At 40.9% G+C, this 20,332-nt stretch overlaps 1 protein-coding gene across 9 annotated transcripts in view; it reads right to left on the bottom strand.

Moving 5' to 3' along the window:
• The window catches only part of LOC111144427 (primase and DNA directed polymerase), a 67,198-nt gene that overhangs the window by 31,920 nt on the left and 14,946 nt on the right, over positions 1-20,332 (bottom strand). For all 9 annotated transcript variants that reach the window (XR_002640394.1, XR_002640397.1, XR_002640398.1 and 6 more), the window contains exons 7-8: positions 19,307-19,436; positions 12,630-12,777 (exon numbers count right to left, since the gene is read on the bottom strand). Coding sequence is in view for 3 of the 9 variants with exons in the window: in XM_022498723.1 (XP_022354431.1) it covers positions 12,630-12,777; positions 19,307-19,436 (278 nt within the window). In the remaining 6 variants the exon portion in view is untranslated. The remainder of the gene's footprint in view (positions 1-12,629; positions 12,778-19,306; positions 19,437-20,332) is intronic.

Below are 20,332 nucleotides of genomic sequence, written 5' to 3'. Positions count from 1 at the left end.
AGTCACTTATGGTTTGTCTCCCTCCCAATCCCATCTTGTTTCATTTACTCTTCTCCTACCCCCTTAACCCCCCATGTTGCATCTCCTCTCCCTCATATCAGGGAGATCATATGATAGTTGTCTTTCTCCGATTGACTTATTTCGCTAAGCATGATACCCTCTAGTTCCATCCATGTCGTCGCAAAAGGCAAGATTTCATTTCTTTTGATGGCTGCATAGTATTCCATTGTGTATATATACCACATCTTCTTTATCCATTCGTCTGTTGATGGACATCTAGGTTCTTTCCATAGTTTGGCTATTGTAGACATTGCTGCTATAAACATTCGGGTGCACGTGCCCCTTCGGATCACTACGTTTGTATCTTTAGGGTAAATACCCAGCAGTGCAATTGCTGGGTCATAGGGTAGTTCTATTTTCAACATTTTGAGGAACCTCCATGCTGTTTTCCAGAGTGGTTGCACCAGCTTGCATTCCCACCAACAGTGTAGGAGGGTTCCCCTTTCTCTGCATCCTCGCCAGCATCTGTCATTTCCTGACTTGTTAATTTTAGCCATTCTGACTGGTGTGAGGTGGTATCTCATTGTGGTTTTGATTTGTATTTCCCTGATGCCGAGTGATGTGGAGCACTTTTTCATGTGTCTGTTCGCCATCTGGATGTCTTCTTTGCAGAAATGTCTGTTCATGTCTTCTGCCCATTTCTTGATTGGATTATTTGTTCTTTGGGTGTCGAGTTTGCTAAGTTCTTTATAGATTTTGGACACTAGCCCTTTATCTGATATGTCATTTGCAAATATCTTCTCCCATTCTGTCAGTTGTCTTTTGGTTTTGTTAACTGTTTCCTTTGCTGTGCAAAAGCTTTTGATCTTGATGAAATCCCAATAGTTCATTTTTGCCCTTGCTTCCCTTGCCTTTGGCGATGTTCCTAGGAAGATGTTGCTGCGGCTGAGGTCGAAGAGGTTGCTGCCTGTGTTCTCCTCAAGGATTTTGATGGATTCCTTTCTCACATTGAGATCCTTCATCCATTTTGAGTCTATTTTCGTGTGTGGTGTAAGGAAATGATCCAATTTCATTTTTCTGCATGTGGCTGTCCAATTTTCCCAACACCATTTGTTGAAGAGGCTGTCTTTTTTCCATTGGATATTCTTTCCTGCTTTGTCGAAGATTAGTTGACCATAGAGTTGAGGGTCTATTTCTGGGCTCTCTATTCTGTTCCATTGATCTATGTGTCTGTTTTTGTGCCAGTACCATGCTGTCTTGATGATGACAGCTTTGTAATAGAGCTTGAAGTCCGGAATTGTGATGCCACCAACTTTGGCTTTCTTCTTCAATATTGCTTTGGCTATTCGAGGTCTTTTCTGGTTCCATATAAACTTTAGGATTATTTGTTCCATTTCTTTGAAAAAAATGGATGGTACTTTCATAGGAATTGCATTAAATGTGTAGATTGCTTTAGGTAGCATAGACATTTTCACAATATTTATTCTTCCAATCCAGGAGCATGGAACATTTTTCCATTTCTTTGTGTCTTCCTCAATTTCTTTCATGAGTACTTTATAGTTTTCTGTGTATAGATTCTTAGTCTCTTTGGTTAGGTTTATTCCTAGGTATCTTATAGTTTTGGGTGCAATTGTAAATGGGATTGACTCCTTAATTTCTCTTTCTTCTGTCTTGTTGTTGGTGTAGAGAAATGCAACTGATTTCTGGGCATTGATTTTATATCCTGACACTTTACTGAATTCCTGTACAAGTTCTAGCAGTTTTGGAGTGGAGTCTTTTGGGTTTTCCACATATAGTATCATATCATCTGCAAAGAGTGATAGTTTGACTTCTTCTTTGCCAATTTGGATGCCTTTAATTTCCTTTTGTTGTCTGATTGCTGAGGCTAGGACTTCTAGTACTATGTTGAATAGCAGTGGTGATAATGGACATCCCTGCCGTGTTCCTGACCTTAGCGGAAAAGCTTTCAGTTTTTCTCCATTGAGAATGATATTTGCTGTGGGTTTTTCATAGATGGCTTTGATAATATTGAGGTATGTGCCCTCTATCCCTACACTTTGAAGAGTTTTGATCAGGAAGGGATGCTGTACTTTGTCAAATGCTTTTTCAGCATCTATGGAGAGTATCATATGGTTCTTGTTCTTTCTTTTATTAATGTGTTGTATCACATTGATTGATTTGCGGATGTTGAACCAACCTTGCAGCCCTGGAATAAATCCCACTTGGTCGTGGTGAATAATCCTTTTCATGTACTGTTGAATCCTACTGGCTAGTATTTTGGCGAGAATTTTTGCATCTGTGTTCATCAAGGATATTGGTCTGTAGTTCTCTTTTTTGATGGGATCCTTGTCTGGTTTTGGGATCAAGGAGATGCTGGCCTCATAAAATGAGTTTGGAAGTTTTCCTTCCATTTCTATTTTTTGGAACAGTTTCAGGAGAATAGGAATTAGTTCTTCTTTAAATGTTTGGTAGAATTCCCCCGGGAAGCCATCTGGCCCTGGGCTTTTGTTTGTTTGGAGATTTTTGATGACTGTTTCAATTTCCTTACTGGTTATGGGTCTGTTCAGGTTTTCTATTTCTTCCTGGTTCAGTTGTGGTAGTTTATATGTCTCTAGGAATGCATCCATTTCTTCCAGATTGTCAAATTTGTTGGCGTAGAGTTGCTCATAGTATGTTCTTATAATTGTCTGTATTTCTTTGGTGTTCGTTGTGATCTCTCCTCTTTCATTCATGATTTTATTTATTTGGGTCCTTTCTCTTTTCTTTTTGATAAGTCTGGCCAGGGGTTTATCGATCTTATTAATTCTTTCAAAGAACCAGCTCCTAGTTTCGTTGATTTGTTCTATTGTTTTTTTGGTTTCTATTTCATTGATTTCTGCTCTGATCTTTATGATTTCTCTTCTCCTGCTGGGTTTAGGGTTTCTTTCTTGTTCTTTCTCTAGCTCTTTTAGGTGTAGGGTTAGGTTGTGTACCTGAGACCTTTCTTGTTTCTTGAGAAAGGCTTGTACCGCTATATATTTTCCTCTCAGGACTGCCTTTGTTGTGTCCCACAGAACCGTTGTGTTTTCATTATCATTTGTTTCCATGAATTTTTTCAACTCTTCTTTAATTTCCTGGTTGACCCATTCATTCTTTAGAAGGATGCTGTTTAGTCTCCATGTAATTGGGTTCTTTCCAAATTTCCTCTTGTGATTGAGTTCTAGCTTTAGAGCATTGTGGTCTGAAAATATGCAGGGAATGATTCCAATCTTTTGATAATGGTTGAGACCTGATTTAGGACCGAGAATATGATCTATTCTGGAGAATGTTCCATGTGCACTAGAGAAGAATGTGTATTCTGTTGCTTTGGGATGAAATGTTCTGAATATATCTGTGATGTCCATCTGGTCCAGTGTGTCATTTAAGGCCTTGATTTCCTTGTTGATCTTTTGCTTGGATGATCTGTCCATTTCAGTGAGGGGAGTGTTAAAGTCCCCTACGATTATTGTATTATTGTCGATGTGTTTCTTTGATTTTGTTATTAATTGGTTTATATAGTTGGCTGCTCCCACGTTAGGGGCATAGATATTTAAAATTGTTAGATCTTCTTGTTGGACAGTTCCTTTGAGTATGATATAGTGTCCTTCCTCATCTCTTATTATAGTCTTTGGCTTAAAATCTAATTGATCTGATATAAGGATTGCCACTCCTGCTTTTTTCTGATGTCCATTAGCATGGTAAATTCTTTTCCACCCCCTCACTTTAAATCTGGAGGTGTCTTCAGGTTTAAGATGAGTTTCTTGTAGGCAACATATAGATGGGTTTTGTTTTTTTATCCATTCTGATACCCTGTGTCTTTTGATTGGGGCATTTAGCCCATTAACATTCAGGGTAACTATTGAGAGATATGAATTTAGTGCCATTGTATTGCCTGTAAGGTGACTGTTATTGTATATTGTGTCTGTTCCTTTCTGATCTACTACTTTTAGGGTCTCTCTTTGCTTAGAGGACCCCTTTCAATATTTCCTGTAGAGCTGGTTTGGTACTTGCAAATTCTTTCAGTTTTTGTTTGTCCTGGAAGCTTTTAATCTCTCCTTCTATTTTCAATGATAGCCTAGCTGGATATAGTATTCTTGGCTGCATGTTTTTCTCGTTTAGCACTCTGAATATATCATGCCAGCTCTTTCTGGCCTGCCAGGTCTCTGTGGATAAGTCTGCTGCCAATCTAATATTTTTACCATTGTATGTTACAGACTTCTTTTCCCGGGCTGCTTTCAGGATCTTCTCTTTGTCACTAAGACTTGTAAATTTTACTATTAGGTGACGGGGTGTGGACCTATTCTTATTGATCTTGAGGGGGGTTCTCTGAATCTCCTGGATTTTGATGCTTGTTCCCTTTGCCATATTGGGGAAATTCTCTCCAATAATTCTCTCCAATATACCTTTTGCTCCCCTCTCTGTTTCCTCTTCTTCTGGAATCCCAATTATTCTAATGTTGTTTCGTCTTATGGTGTCACTTATCTCTCGAATTCTCCCCTCATGGTCCAGTAGCTGTTTGTCCCTCTTTTGCTCAGCTTCTTTATTCTCTGTCATTTGGTCTTCTATATCACTAATTCTTTCTTCTGCCTCATTTATCCTAGCAGTGAGAGCCTCCATTTTTGATTGCACCTCATTAATAGCTTTTTTGATTTCAACTTGGTTAGATTTTAGTTCTTTTATTTCTCCAGAAAGGGCTTTTATATCTCCCGAGAGGGTTTCTCTAATATCTTCCATGCCTTTTTCAAGCCAGGCTAGAACCTTGAGAATCGTCATTCTGAACTCTAGATCTGACATATTACCAACGTCTGTATTGATTAGGTCCCTAGCCTTTGGTACTGCCTCTTGTTCTTTTTTTTGTGGTGAATTTTTCCTCCTTGTCATTTTGTCCAGATAAGAGCAGATGAAGGAGCAAGTAAAATACTAGAAGGGTGGCAACAACCCCAGGAAAATATGCTTTAGCCAAATCAGAAGAGATCCCAAATTGTGAGGGGGAGAAAGGGGATAAAAAGAGGTTCAGAAAGAAGGAAAAAAAAAAAAAAAGAAAGAAAAAAAAAAGAAAGAAACAATTAAAAAAAGAAAACCAATAAAGAAAAAAATATAAAAAGGAAAAAAAATATATATATATATATTAGATAAACTAGTTAAAAAACGTTAAAAAAGAAAAGGGTAAAAGTTAAAAAAATTTAGCAGAAGAAGAAAAATAAATTAAAAAAAAAAAAAAAGAAAAAAAGTTAAATTAACTGCAAGGCTAAAGAATCATGGGGAGAAAGCCACGAGTTCCGTGCTTTGCTTTCTCCTCCTTTGGAATTCCGCTGCTCTCCTTGGTATTGAAACTGTACTCCTTGGTAGGTGAACTCGGTCCTGGCTGGGTTTCTTGTTGATCTTCTGGGGGAGGGGCCTGTTGTAGTGATTCTCAAGTGTCTTTGCCCCGGGCGGAGTTGCACCGCCCTTACCAGGGGCCGGGCTGAGTAATCCGCTCGGGTTCGCTTTCGGGAGCTTTTGTTCCCTGAGCGCTTTCCGTAGAGTCCGGAGGGCGGGAATGAAGATGGCGGCCTCCCGGTCTCCAGCCCGGAGGAGCCGAGAGCCCGGGGCCCCACTCCTCAGTGCGCCCTCAGAGAACAGCGCCGATTTACTCCCGTCACCCTGCCTCCGGCCACGCTCCGAGCTGACCGAGCCTGCGACCGGTTCAAGGTAACCCCGAGCTGAGAGCTTACTCCTCGGCTCTGTCTCTGTAGCCAGCTTCCCTGTTCTAATACCTGTAAGCTCTGCGACACTCAGACACCTCCGATCCTTCTGTGACCCTGCGGGACCTGAGGCCACGCTGACCCTGCGTGGGCTTCACCCCGGTTAAGCCTCTGGAGCGATGTCCCTCAGCGGAACAGACTTTTAAAAGTCCCGATTTTGTGCTCCGTTGCTCCGCCGCTTGCCGGGAGCCGGCCCCTCCCCCCGCGGTCTATCTTCCCGTCGCTTTGGATTCACTTCTCCGCCAGTCCTACCTTTCAGAAAGTGGTTGATTTTCTGTTTCTAGATTCGCTGTTCTTCTTCTCTTCGATCTCCCATTGGATTTGTAGGTGTTTGCAATCTTTAGATAAGCTATCTAGCTGATCTCCCGCTACCTGAAGTAGTCTCAGCTGCTACTTCTCCGCCATCTTGACTCTAAAAACCTCAGCTGTAGCAAATTCTTACTAGACATGTTGCAGGAGGCAAGGAGACGAAAATGAAAATGAACTATTGGGACTATATCAAGATAAAAAGTTTCTGCACAGTGAAGAAGCAATCAGCAAAACTAAAGGCAACCTATGGAATGGGAGAAGATACCTGCAAAAGACCTATCTGATAAAGGGTTAGTATCCAAAGTCTATAAAGAACTTATTAAACTCAATACCCATAAAACAAATAATCCAGGGGCACCTGGATGGCTCAGTGGGTTGAGTATCTAGTTCTTGGTTTTGACTCAGGTCATGATCTCAGAGTTCTGCAACTGAGTCCCATGTTGGGCTCTGGGCTCAGTGGGGAGTCTGCTTGAGGATTCTCTCCCTCTGCTCCTCCCCCTGATCTCTCTCTCTCATTCTCTCTCAAAACAATAAATAAGTCTTTAAAAAACAAAAAGAAATAATCCACTTAAAAAAATGGGTAGCAGGGGCGCCTGGGTGGCTCAGTGGGTTAAAGCCTCTGCTTTTGGCTCAGGTCATGATCCCAGGGTTCTGGGATCGAGCCCCACATCGGGCTCTCTACTTGGCAGGGAGCCTGCTTCCCTCTCTCTCTGCCTGCCTCTCTGCCTACTTGTGATCTCTGTCTGTGAAATAAATAAATAAAATCTTAAAAAAAAAAATGGGTAGCAGACATGAATAGACATTTTGGCAAAGAAGATATCCAGAGGGCTAAAAGACCTATGAAAAGATGCTCCACATGAGTCAGCATGATGGAAATACAAGTCAAAACTACAGTGAGATACTACCTCACACCAGTTGGAATGGCTAAAACTAACAAGTCAGGAAAGGAAAGATGCTGGTGAGGATGTGGAGAGAAGGGAACCCTCTTACACTGATGGTGGGAATGCAAACTGGTGTGGCCACTGGGGAAAATAGTATGGAGGTTTCTCAAGTTAAAAATAGAACTATCCTATTGACCCAGCAACTGTACTAGGAAGTTGGGTACAAAAATACAGATTCAAAGGGGCATGTGCACCCCAGTGTTTACAGCAGCATTATCAACAATAGGCAAACTATGGAAAGAGCCCAAGTGTCCACTGTCTGATGAATGGATAAAGATGTGGCATGTACATGCGCGTGCGCATGCGCGCATGTGTGCGCGCACACACGCACACACACACACACACACGCTGGAATACTACTCAGCCAGTATAAAGAATGAAATCTTGCCATTTGCGATGACTTGGATGGAGCTAGAGTATATTGTGCTAGGCGAAATAAGTCAATCAGAGAAAGACAAATACCATATGATTTGACTCATATGTGGAATTTACGAAACAAAACAGATGAACATATGGGAAGGGATAAAAAAAAAAAAAAGAGAGAGAGAGAGACTAGAAGGAAACCAAACCATAAGAGACTCTTAAGGATAGAGAACAAACTAAGAGTTGATGGAGGGAGGTGGGTGGGGGCTGGGCTAAATGGGTGGTGGGTGTTAAGGAGGGCACTAGATGTGATGACACGTGGTATTCTGTGTAAGTGATGAATCACTAATCTACCCCCTGAAACCAATGGTACACTATATGGTAACCAACTAGAATTTAAATAAAAATCTAAAAACTGCCCAGTGACCTGACCTGCAAGATTCTCTAATTACTATTATTTTAAAATAAACTTTTTAATTCCAGTGTAAAAGTGAAAAATAAGTAAATAGATCATCTTACAAAGGAAGGTTGGTTTGAGGAAATGTGTCACTGTTACTACCATGAACCTGGGCCTAACATACTGTCACCAAGAGAGCATCACTTTGATTTTATTTTTATTTTTAAAGATTTTATTTATTTATTGGAGAGAGAGAGAGAGCAGAGCAAGAGAGAGAGAGAGCACAAGTGGGGGTCGGGTCAAGGGAGAGGGAGAAGCAGACTCCTCCCTGAGCAGGGAGCCCAACGCCTCAGGGCTTGATCCCAGCACCCTGGGATCATGATCTGAGTCGAAGGCAGACGCTTAACAACTGAGCCACCCCCCAGGGTGCCCCGAGAGCACCACTTTTATAAATACAAATTGAGAGAACGTGTCTTGACAATTAATGGGTTAAAGAATGAAAGGTTTATACGCATCAGCAGTGCTGCCAGGATAACGCACATAAGCGCTGCCATCATCTCCTTGAGTGAGGCTGTCAGATTTCTCAGAGCTGCCTCTCTCTCCTTTCCTGCCATAATATGCCCTGGGAACCCCGACATTCCCAGCCATCACTTCCACAACTACTGTTCCTCCTGCTTTTCCTTCTCATTGGCCATGAGACGGGCTGTGGCACCGTAACTGAAGGCGAGACTGAAAGCAATTAAATACACGTACAGCATTTCAGCACTTACTCCAAGAGCTCTAACGACTAGCAGGCCTACCTCTACCAAGAAAAGATGGTACGACAATCCAGAACTTCTGGAACTCTCATGTACTATTTATACCATAAATTCAAGTGAGAATTTGGTTAAGTTGCTTCATATATAACAATACTGGAGAAATGCGGTGTGGTAAGAGAAACTTAATTTTAATTTCTAAAACTGCTATTGTCGGGGTTTGTCACTTTATTTACCAGACAATTTACACTTTTTTTTTTTTAAGATTTTATTTATTTATTTGACAGAGAGTGAGAGAGCACAAGCAGGGGGAGTAGCAGACAGAGTAGGAGAAGCAGGTTCCCCACTGAGCAGGGAGCCCGACATGGGACTCGAACGCAGGACCCTGAGATCATGACCTGAGCTGAAGGCAGATGCTTAACCGACTGAGCTACCCAGACGCCCCCAGCTTAAACTTTTAAATCACAGGATACACATGCTTTAAATTCAAAATTCTCTTTCTCCAAATTACTCTCTGCGCAATGAAACAAACTCAGTAGCTCATAAAACACTATACATCAAAATGAAAGCAGAAGCATTTGATCCTTGCAATGATATACAGGCACGATTATCTCTGGAATGAGGGAACTGAGGGTAAATACTGAGTAAAAAGAAATCATGATGTAGCACAGGACAACAAAGCAATACGAACATAAATGGGTAACGTTAATGTTCCCGGAAATTACATCTATTTGACGGGAGCAGTGGGAGAAGTGAAGGCACGGCGGTGGGACTGCCTGGGAAGGGCGCCCTCGGCAGGCCAGGCGGCCCTCTAATCTCTGGCAGGGAGCTACGGTCGCCAGGACACAACAATGACAGTGTCAGCAGCATGAAGTCAGTCCAGCACAGGCTTCCAGTTCCTTCCCCAGTCTTATCGCCCTTGCCCTCGCCCACCTCATCAATGCAGGGACAGGTGTTTTACTGCTGGGGATAACTCAAAAGAACGTATCAATCCCAGGAATTTCAGATCCTACAGCAGGCTGGCAGAGGTGTGTTTCAGGAAGAGCGAACTTACACACTTGGCCAACATTCTCCGATTGCTTACGCTTACTCTAATTCTACTTTCTGGCGGGCTGACAAGGGGAGCTACAAATGTCACCAAGACATACGTGGAGGGACGGGAACTGAAAGGGAAATCTTAGCCTAATTTCATCATCTCTGCATCTCCGGTCCCGGCAGTCCATAATTCTGGAGGAAAGAAATTTCGGCCCCCCTCTGCCCTCCCCGCCCCAGGTTAGCCTCAAACTTGTATCTCCGTACTTCTGTGTATGCTGTTCTGCCAGTAAAGCCTTTCTTACTTTGTTTCTCTAAGGAAATCGGATTTAAAGCCAGCTTGAATGTCTTCTGCTTTCAGAAGACATCTGCAGCAGAGACTGCTAATTACCTGACAAATCTCTATTCCCCGCCCTCCCTAGCAACCAGTCTTGATGTTCAGCCTTCCGCTGGGAGCCGCAGAGCAGACTCCGGGAGTGAACAGGATGAAAGACACGTCTTGCTTAAGACTGTGGTGTGGGGATCGGGGTGCTAGAGCCTTCTTAGCAGTCTTCCACTCCCCACATCCTTATCAAATGCCTGCTTGTATTTTATTGCTATGGCACTATTATCGATAAAGACATTATTACACGCTAAGCTCTGGAAAAATAAAAAGTGAGTAAGAAACTGTCCCTGCCCTAAAGAAACATTAAGTGGAACTTAAGTAAAGAATACAAAACAACAACGACAACAGAAAAACTACCTCTGAAGTGCTGAATGCTTGGACGCCAGAAGTCCTGGGCTCGCTACAACCCAGATGAAACACCACCCTGAGTCTTAGGGACGTGACAGAAATGGCTGTTCATCTGATGATATCTACATTGAGTCTTCACAGACCAAGTAACTGGGGTATGTCTTTTCAGAGAGCAGCAACCAAAAGTCCAAAGGCCCACGGACAAGAGAAAATGTGGCCCTGGTGAAAAAAGACCTATTTTGTACCAGGACTGGCCCTTGTGGCTCTCATTTATGACTACAAGAGGCCCTTCAGTAACAATCATCAGGAAATTCTGAAAAAATAAAGGTCTATTACTTATAAGACCTGAAAATTACACAGTCTACCTGGGGCTACACAGCACGCACTCAGGTAGGGAGCGCAAGCACAGGTGGGGGCCTGGGCTCACGCCTTCTTGGTGAATTTAAAACATAAGAGCAGGAATTTAAAGCAAGGAAGAGAAAACAAGATACCCAAAAGGTGAGTTACTGAACTCAATCAAGATTTCTGAATCCGGGGCGCCTGGGTGGCTCAGTGGGTTAAAGCCTCTGCCTTTGGCTCAGATCATGGTCTCAGGGTCCTGGGATTGAGCCCCGCATTGGGCTCTCTGCTCAGCGGGGAGCCTGCTTCCTCCTCTGTCTCTGCCTGCCTCTCTGACTACTTGGGATCTCTATCAAATAAATAAATAAAATCTTTAAAAATATATATTTTAAAAAAAAAAGATTTCTGAATCTGAAGAGCCTTAGCGGGTGGGGTGTGGTGGCCCACGTTTACTGAGACAGCAGTCTTGGAAATGGATGCCTCAGCAATCGAAGCTTAAGTCAGGCAGTCGCATTACAACCACACAAAACACTGGCAGGGTTTACACTACAAGGGTCAGGTGGTGTGAGAGGAGGCTAGCGCACGGCGGGCCTCTGTGCACACTAAGACATCTGGACATTTTCCCGAAGGCAACGAGCAGTCCCAGAAGGCTGTGAGGGACATCGGTGGCACAATCAGATCCGTCCAGCCAGCTGACTGAATAAGGAGGCTGAGAGAAAACAGAGCTCGGAGAGGACACCAGCATTTCCACTTGGGCAGTTGGGCAGATGATGGATACTACTTGCTGATTTACATATCACAGGAGAAAGGGCAAGGTTAGGAGGGAAAATGAGGCATGTGGTCAAGGAATGCTGTGTTTGAAGTGTCTTTGTGGGAATGTTTAATAGGCTGTATGGGTCTGGCACCGAGGACAATCTTGGCTGAAGGTGAAGACTTATGGCTCTGATTACCATCTATGTGTTGACTTGAGAGCGGATGATAATCAAGGTTATGGGTAGAGGGAACAGAGGGACAAGAAGAGATTCTACAATTATCAATATCTAAGGGATGAAAGAAAGATGGAAGGAATGTCCAATGATGCAACACAAAATAGGGAGATAATAGGAGCCCCTCAAACATAGCAAACTAGGTCACTGTGACCTAGCATTAGTCTAATTTAGCAATTAGGTTCCTGACTTCTATGCTAGTCCTTTAGTGACTATGTTCATGCCTTTTCCCCTAGGTACCCGCGAAACTATCACACAACTGTAGTTCTGAAATGCATGACCTATCACCTGCACTTTGGTTAATCATCTGCCATTCAGAGCTAGAAATACTCGCTCTACTGCTGCTCCCATCAACAATCGGGATTTGGGCTTCTATTCAGACCTTGATTTTCAGTGTTTCCCATTCTGCCTACTTGCTCCCCCTCAGACTGACTCCATTTCCATACCGGGGCCTGCATCTCTCAATGTCCGGTACCAGACAAACACTCTCGGGCTTATATATGTGGGCATTTTCCCAATCCTGAGGTTCCGTCTAGAGCAATAAACAATAAAAAAGCCTCTCCAGGTGTGGTTTGGAGCCCAAGCCCCAGTCCTCACAGACTAAAAGCTAAGGCTAAGGCAAGGCTGAAGTGAAGGACAGAAATACAGCTCTGATGCACCACAGATAAGATCTGAACTGGGCCTCTCGTGCATTACCCAGGAAACTTCTGAAATGTCTCCTGTTGGAGCAGAAACCCGTACCAGGCAATGCGTGACCATCTCACAATCTCTAGCTGGAGGCACTAATGCCAAGGGCGTCCTGAGGAGGTTAACATGTCTGAAATGTGTCCAGAAGAGGAAGGTAGGTCTAGAACTAAAGGCAAATCCTGAAGATGTGCAAAATCACATTTCATTACTTAGGATAGGGCAACAACCATAAAACCTGACAAATACTTACAAAACCTTAAGAGGAAAAGGAAAATATGAGGATTTTAACAGAATTCCATGACTTTTTAAAAAACAGTACACTTACCAACATGAATGTTATCTTTAAATGCCACATCATGAAGCTGAAATATTAGATGACGGCTAAATTTTTCATCAGTGCTGGAATCCAAGTTGAAAACATCTTCAGGTGAACAATTAACCCTGTATAGCTCTTGAAGTGCTTTACAAACATGCTAAAAACACAGGTAAAAAGTAATTAGTATTTCAAATTGTTTTAAAATTTTTCCATGAGGAAATTCAAATATCTTGGTACAACTCTCATTTTTTAATTTTATTTATTTATTTTTATTTTTTTTTAAAGATTTTATTTATTTATTTGACAGACAGAGATCACAAGTAGGCAGAGAGGCAGGCAGAGAGAGAGAGGAGGAAGCAGGCTCCCCGCTGAGCAGAGAGACCAATGTGGGGCTCAATCCCATGACACTGAGATCATGACCTGAGCGGAAGGCAGAGGCTTCAACCCACTGAGCTACCCAGGCGCCCCTCCTTTTTAAATTTTATTATCTGAAAATTTACAATGTAACAATTTCACCAAATTACTGATACACAGAAATATACATCACATTTAAATTATCCCACATGTTCTGAGAGTCATAGACTCTCAGGAGTAAAGATGTCCTAAAATTCAAACAATTTGTCTTATATATTAATCTCCTCCAAAATCACAATAAATATACTCCTTTTTAAGCACAGTAAATATATTTCTTTTTAAGCATCATCTCTTCAAATATCATCTACGAGTTAAAAAGTCACTAATTACATTTTTCATAGTTTTAGTTTTTGGAAGGTTCCTCAGACATACTGAGCCAAAATCTACCTCCAAAAATTCAGACCTCTGAGGTGAGGTGCTACTGACACTGAAGGCAGTTATGCAGTGTAAGAAGGCAGCAAGCCCAGGGGTAAGAGCACAGATTTGGAATCAGAAAGATGTAGGTTTGATTACTGGCTTTGCCACTTACCAGCTCTGTGTGACTTCGGTCAAGTCCAAACCTTACATTCCTTGACCGCAAAATGGGATTATAATCTGACCTAACTTCTGGGATTTGTTTTAAGGAGTAAATGACCAGATGAGAGTAAAAAGTTAACACATTGCTTGGCATACGTCTCTGCTTAAAAGCATTAGCTGTGCAGCCACAAAACAAGTCACTTCTGAAACCTGTTTTCCCACTTGCAAAATGAAGTTACTAAGAACTACTGTACATGGTTATCTTGACATGAGCAAAAGGCTTCTAAACTGCCAAGCACTTAGATATCGAACTTATATTTATTCATGTTATTTTTGCATCATCGTAATAACCCCTCCTACGCTCTCTGTATTCCTCAATAAATTCTCACTTTCTCAGAAGCCTCCTCAATTTTCCTCTCTACATCCATTCCCCCTTCACACTCTGTCCCCGATTATAGTTCTTACAGGGCTATAGTTTTATGTGGATTTGTGTGATTATTTTGACTTGGGTGTCCACTCCATTACAGAGGCTACCCCTCACCATCCATTCTTTACTGCTTCTGTGGAGACAGAATGCTGTCTACCTGGACACAGGCCACCCAGCATAAAGACCGCACTTTCCAGATTCCCTGGCAGTAAGGTGTGGCCACATGACCAAGTTCAGGCCAATGGGATATGAACAGAAGGAAAGCAGGTGATTTCCAAGTTATACTTTTACGGGGGAGAGGCATGCCCGGGACATGGGGGAAGTCACCGTCTTCCACTGACTGGAAAGCAGACATTGTGGTCGTGAGCCACTTGGACAGAGTACATAAAGGCAACATCTCAGGAAACAGCAAAGCAACAAGCCTGGTCTTTGGTGTAACAGAGCCATATCCAGACACTACATGAGGGAGAAATCAAGCTCTATCTTGTTTAAGCCCCTTTTTAAATTATGGTAACTAAAGCTATCCTAATTTGTTATCCCCCATGAGACTATGAATTCTATGAAGGCAGAAGCTAGGTCTCTGTGGGCTAACCCGTGGTCTTCCGAGTGCCTAAACACACTGACACTTACTAGAGGCTGAAACATTTCTGATCAATGAATAAAGTCCGGTTTTATATTTTGGAGCTATACGGAATAAATGTACTGACTGCCTAGGTTAAACAAACAAACAAAAAGTAATCCTAATCATCTAAGTCAACTTTCCCAAGTTAAACTTTAAATAAAAATGTAAGACTGAGCCTGGGTGGCTCAGTGGGTTAAGCCTCTGCCATTGGCTCAGGTCATGATCTCAGGGTCCTGGGATCGAGTCCCACATCGGGCTCTCTGCTCAGCAGGGAGCCTGCTTCCCCCTCTCCCTCTCTCTCTGCCTGCCTCTCTGCCTACTTGTGATCTCTCTGTCAAATAGATAAATAAAATCTTTAAAAAAAAAGACATTTAAATATTAAAACTATATGATCCACAAGTTAGAAATATGATTATTTGAGCAATGTTACCTGTCAGTATAGTTCTATAAATGCACTAGCATCAGAGTCCATTCCATTTGGCAGAAGGGGCTTATTAAATTTCATCAGTTGTCATTGCCTCAAAGGATGATATGTTATCACTAGCTATTATTAGTCAGTTACTTCTTAACCATCTGTTAAGATAAGAGTTAATCTAATTTATGCCTCTTCACAGGGGGACTCAAAAGGAAAAGTACTTACTGGGTTATACACTTGTTATACAAAGTAACCAATAAATGAAATTAATCTCCATGTAAATATATATGAAGATTATATTACCTAAAATAATCTGGGGGCAGCTGGGTGACACAGTTAATTAAGTGTCCCACTCTTGGTTCAGCTCAGCTCATGATTTCAGGGTCATGGGAAAGAGCACTCAGCTCTGCCTAAGATTCCCTCTCCCTCTGCCCCTTCCCCTGCTCCTAGGGGCACACACACTGCTATACAGCAGGTAAACCTAGTTGTGTAGACATTGCTACAAAAGACCACAACTAGGTAAAGCAATCTCAAGAAAAAAGAACAGAGCTGGAGGTATCACACGTCCAGATTTCAAACTATACTACAAAGCTACAGTAATCAAAACAGTAAGTACTGACTCAAAAGTACACATATTAATCAAGGAAATAGAGAGCCCAGAAATAAACCCACAGTTAAATGGTCAGTTATTCTATGACCAAGAAGGAAAGAATATACAATGGATAAAAGACAATGTCTTCAATGAATAGTGCTGGGAAAACTGAACAGCTACATGAAAAACAATTCACTTTCTTACATCACATACAAAAATAAACTCAAAATGGATTAAAGACCTAAACTGAAGACCTGAAACCATGAAACTCCTTGAAGAAAATAAAGGCAATAATCTCTTGCACATTTGTCTTAGCATTATTTTTTGGATCTGTCTCCTCAGTAAAGTGTAACAAAAGCAAAAATAAACAACTGGGACTGTATCAAACTAAAAGCTTTTGCACAGTGAAGGAAACCATCAACAAAACAAAAAGATAATCTACTGAGTGGGAGAAGATATTTACAAAAGATATATCTGATAAGGGATTGGGATTAATATCTAAAATATATAAAGAACTCCTAAAATTCAACACCAAAAAAAAAAAAATCTGATTTTTAAAATATGCAGTAAACTTGAATAGACCTATTCCCAAAGAAGACATACAGATGGCCAACAGACACATGAAGAAATGCTTAACATCACACTGATCATCAGGGAAATGCAAGTGAAAACCACAACGAGGTATTACCTCACACAAGCCAGAATGGCGAATATCAAAAAGACAAGAAATAACAAATGTTGGCAAGGATGTAGAGAAAAGGGAATCCTTGTGCACTGTTGGTGGGAACGCGAATTGTGTAGCCTCTATGGAAAACAGTATGGAGATTTCTCAAAAAGTGAAAAATAGAACTACCAAATGGTCCAACAATTCTATTCCCGGGGATTTACCCAAAGAATAAAACAGCAGTAATTCAAACAGACACATGCATTCCTAGGTTTATTGCAGCATTATTTCCAATAGCCAAGATATGGAAGACACCTGTGTCCACTGACAAATGAATGGAAAAAGAAGATGTGGTATATATACACACACTAAAATTACTCAGCCATGAAAAAGAGTAACATTTTGCCACTTGTCAGCACCGGTATTATGCTAAGTGAAATAAGTCAAACAGGGAAAGTCAAATGCCACATGGTTTCACTTACCTGCGTAATATAAAAAAACAAAATAAACCAAATAAACCAAAACAGACTAAAAAATCCAGAGAACAAAATGCAGATGCCAAAGGGGAGGAAGTAGGAGTATGGGCGAAATAGGTGAAGCAGATTAAGAGATACAAACTTGTGGTTATAAAATATGTAAGTTACAGGGATGTATGCAAAACAATGTAAGCATTATAGTCATTAATATTATAATAAGCTTACATGGTGGCAAATGGAAACTAGACTTAACATGATGAATCTTATATAATGTATATCAAGTATTAAATTACTATGTTATAGCCCTGAAACTAATAAAATATTAGATGTCAACTATACTTCATAATAAATAAATAAACCTAAGTAAAGGAGGGGGGAAGCCAAGAAAAAGCTAATATTACATGACTTTTTTTATGTATTTGCATACATTTTTCAAAAAATTTAAAATTTAAAAAAGAGTGATTCAACATAATCAGCAGATACGCTTTATCAAAAACATTTTAAGATATATTTTTAAAGTTATAAAATGTGTAATCTATAGTTAACATCTAAGAGAAAAAAATTTAAGGAGCGCACCTCAGTGGCTCAGTCAGTTGGGCGTGCGACTAGATTTTGGCTCAGGTCATGATCTCAGGGATTCTCTCTCTCCCTCTCCTTCCGTCCCTCCCCCAACTCACATGTGCATACACTCTCTCTCTAAAAAGAAAAAGAAAAACAAAAATTAAGGGGTGTCTGGGTGACTCAGTCAGTTAGGCATCCAACTTTTGATTTCAGCCCAGGTCGTGATGTCGGTGTCATGGGATCGAGGCCCACATGTGGCTCTGCACTCAGCGTAGAGCTGACTTGGGATTCTCTCTCTCCCTCTGCCCCTCCCCTGGCTTGCTCATTCTCTCTCTCAAAATAAAAAATAAAATAAAATAAAAACTTTAACAAATTTTTAAAAAGAAAGAAAACAAACTAATCAATAAATGTTAATACTACTTTGAGCCCCAAATAATAGCCAATATAAGTTTATTAACACTTAATATAATAAAATCTTAAAAGATCTTATAAGAAAACATTAATAGACTTTTGTTGAACTAGCCCATATTATTCCTTTTGTAGTAACTTCCCAGTTGACACTGCTAAACCAAAAATACATACTGGAATGACAGTATTTTCTCTTTGTTAAAAAACAACGATAATTGTACTTCTAGATCATGTTTTACCAATATTATAGGACCTAGAATAGGAGTTTTAAGTTTTTCTAGACCTTAGACTCCTCCTTTATGATGGTGTAAGACAGAATAATTTCCAAAATTCCTCCCAGCACAAAAATTAGGACATAATTTTTAATTCTTGAAAATTCAGCTCAGTAACCAATTTTTACAGTAAAAATTACTTTCCCTAACTTTTATCAGTCACTACTTGCAACAGAGTTAATATATAATTTAAAAACAAAGTTTCTGAACTGCCACCTTTTTCAAGTCTTTTTTTTTTCTTAAAGATTTTTTTAAAAAATATTTTATTTATTTATTTGACAGAGAGAGACACAGTGAGAGAGGAAACACAAGCAGGGGAGTGGGAGAGGGAGAAGAGGGTTTCCTCTGAGCAGGGAGACTGATGCGGGGCTGGATCCCAGAACCCTGGGATCATGACCCAAGCTGAAGGCAGATGCTTAACTGAGTGAGCCACCCAGGCCCCCCTCTTTGCTAGGACTTTCTTTTATTTTTCTTTTGTTTTTTTTTAAGATTTTATTTATTTATTACAGAGAGAGATCATAAGAAGGCAGAGAGGAGGCAGAGAAGGAGGAGGAAGCAGGCTCCCTGCCGAGCAGAAAGCCCGACTCGGGGTTCGATCCCAGGACTCTAGGATCACGACCTGAGCTAAAGGCAGAGGCTTAACCCACTGAGCCACCCAGGTGCCCCTTTCTTAAAGATTTTATTAGAGAGAGAGAGAGAGAGAGAGAGAGAGAGAACACGCATGTGAGGGGAGAGGTCAGCGGGAGAAGCAGACTCCCCACAGAACAGGGAGCCTGATGTGGGACTCGATCCTGGGACTCCAGGATCATGACCTGAGCTAAAGGCAGTTGTTTAACCAACTGAGCCACCCAGGTGCCCCTCTCAAGTCTATTTTTTATAGATATACTAATATTACAATATATATGGACCTAAATTGAATCTCTGACCATTTTAGAAATTTACTCAGAGAAGTCATATTAAAAAATGAAAATTCAAGGGGCGCCTGGGTGGCTCAGTGGGTTAACCCTCTGCCTTCGGCTCAGGTCATGATCTCAGGGTCCTGGGATCGAGCCCCGCATCCGGCTCTCTGCTCGGTGGGGGAGCCTGCTTCCTCCTCTCTCTCTCTGCCTGCCTCTCTGCCTACTTGTGCTCTCTCTCTGTCAAATAAATAAAAATCTTTAAAAAAAAAAAAAAAAAAAGAAATGAAAATTCAAGAGGAAAAGGAAAAGGAGGTGAAACACAGAACCCAAATATTACACAGGCTGCATTCACTTAATGAATGAATACGTGAATGAAAAGATATACAGATATAAGGAGAAAAACCTGAGTTTGTAATTTACCTCAATTAGTAATGCAACCATCTTTTTTCCATCAGCTTCTGGATTTGCAAGTTTGTTAAATTCCAAATCAAAATAAAGCTTGCACACAGCATTTTCAGGAATGACTTCATAGCAGTGTAAGAGATTTTTCCTGAATTAAATAGTTTAAGATTGTTAGGTTTTTATCTTATACCTTTTGAATCATGGTAGTTGATCTTATATCTCAAGATACTGGACTAACTATGATTTCATGACATATAACTATGGCATAATGAAGACATGACAAACTGAACAATTGCTCCCCTTGGGTTTACGGATCATCGTATTATTAAGAGCTTCCATCAAAGAAGATGTAACAATCATATGTGGTCACATTATTTACCTGAAAATATGGTCAACCTCATGCTGTTATTTATTCACAGATAATTTTGACACTGTATGACCCTTCTTTATTCTTGGTGTCATGACAGAATGAATCTTGTCTGAGAAAAGAACTTTCTTTCTCGAACTGGAATCCCAGGATCACATGTATTCTTGGGATTGGATAAGCTTTTTATGAGAATTTTTAAGTTTTGTATTTTCCTTAGGAAAACAGTATTTGAAAAATTGGCTAGAAACATATTCTGAATCACCTGACTTCAAAAGCTTTCAGTGCTCACATGTGGATCAAGAGATAGGACTTTAACATGGGTTAATAAAAATAGATACTGCCTCGGTAAATGAATGATGACTTGGGCTAAGTGAAATCCAGAGGACATCCTATGAAAGTAAAAAGTTTGTAATTTGATCAAAAAGTGATGGGGGAATTGTGTCATCACATGCACAAGAACTCAAAACACACACACGATTGCCCCTGACTTTTCTCCCAGCACCTTGTAAGACCATTTAGTGCTGCTATGACACGGAAGCTCCAGAGTTCAATTTTACGGATAAAGGAGTAACCAAATGTGGGATGGAGATTCACAACAGTTAATTCAGCCAGCATTAATTTCACCAACATTACTAGATGAAGGAAATGTAACTTTAATGTGTTGTCCTTGATGGACT

This window comes from Enhydra lutris, unplaced genomic scaffold (genome assembly GCF_002288905.1).
Source record: "Enhydra lutris kenyoni isolate GAN:26980312 unplaced genomic scaffold, ASM228890v2 scaffoldscaffold11, whole genome shotgun sequence".
NCBI lineage: Eukaryota > Metazoa > Chordata > Mammalia > Carnivora > Mustelidae > Enhydra > Enhydra lutris.
The sequence above is the reverse complement of the archived record's forward strand: the minus strand, read 5'-3'. Positions and strand labels throughout refer to the sequence as shown.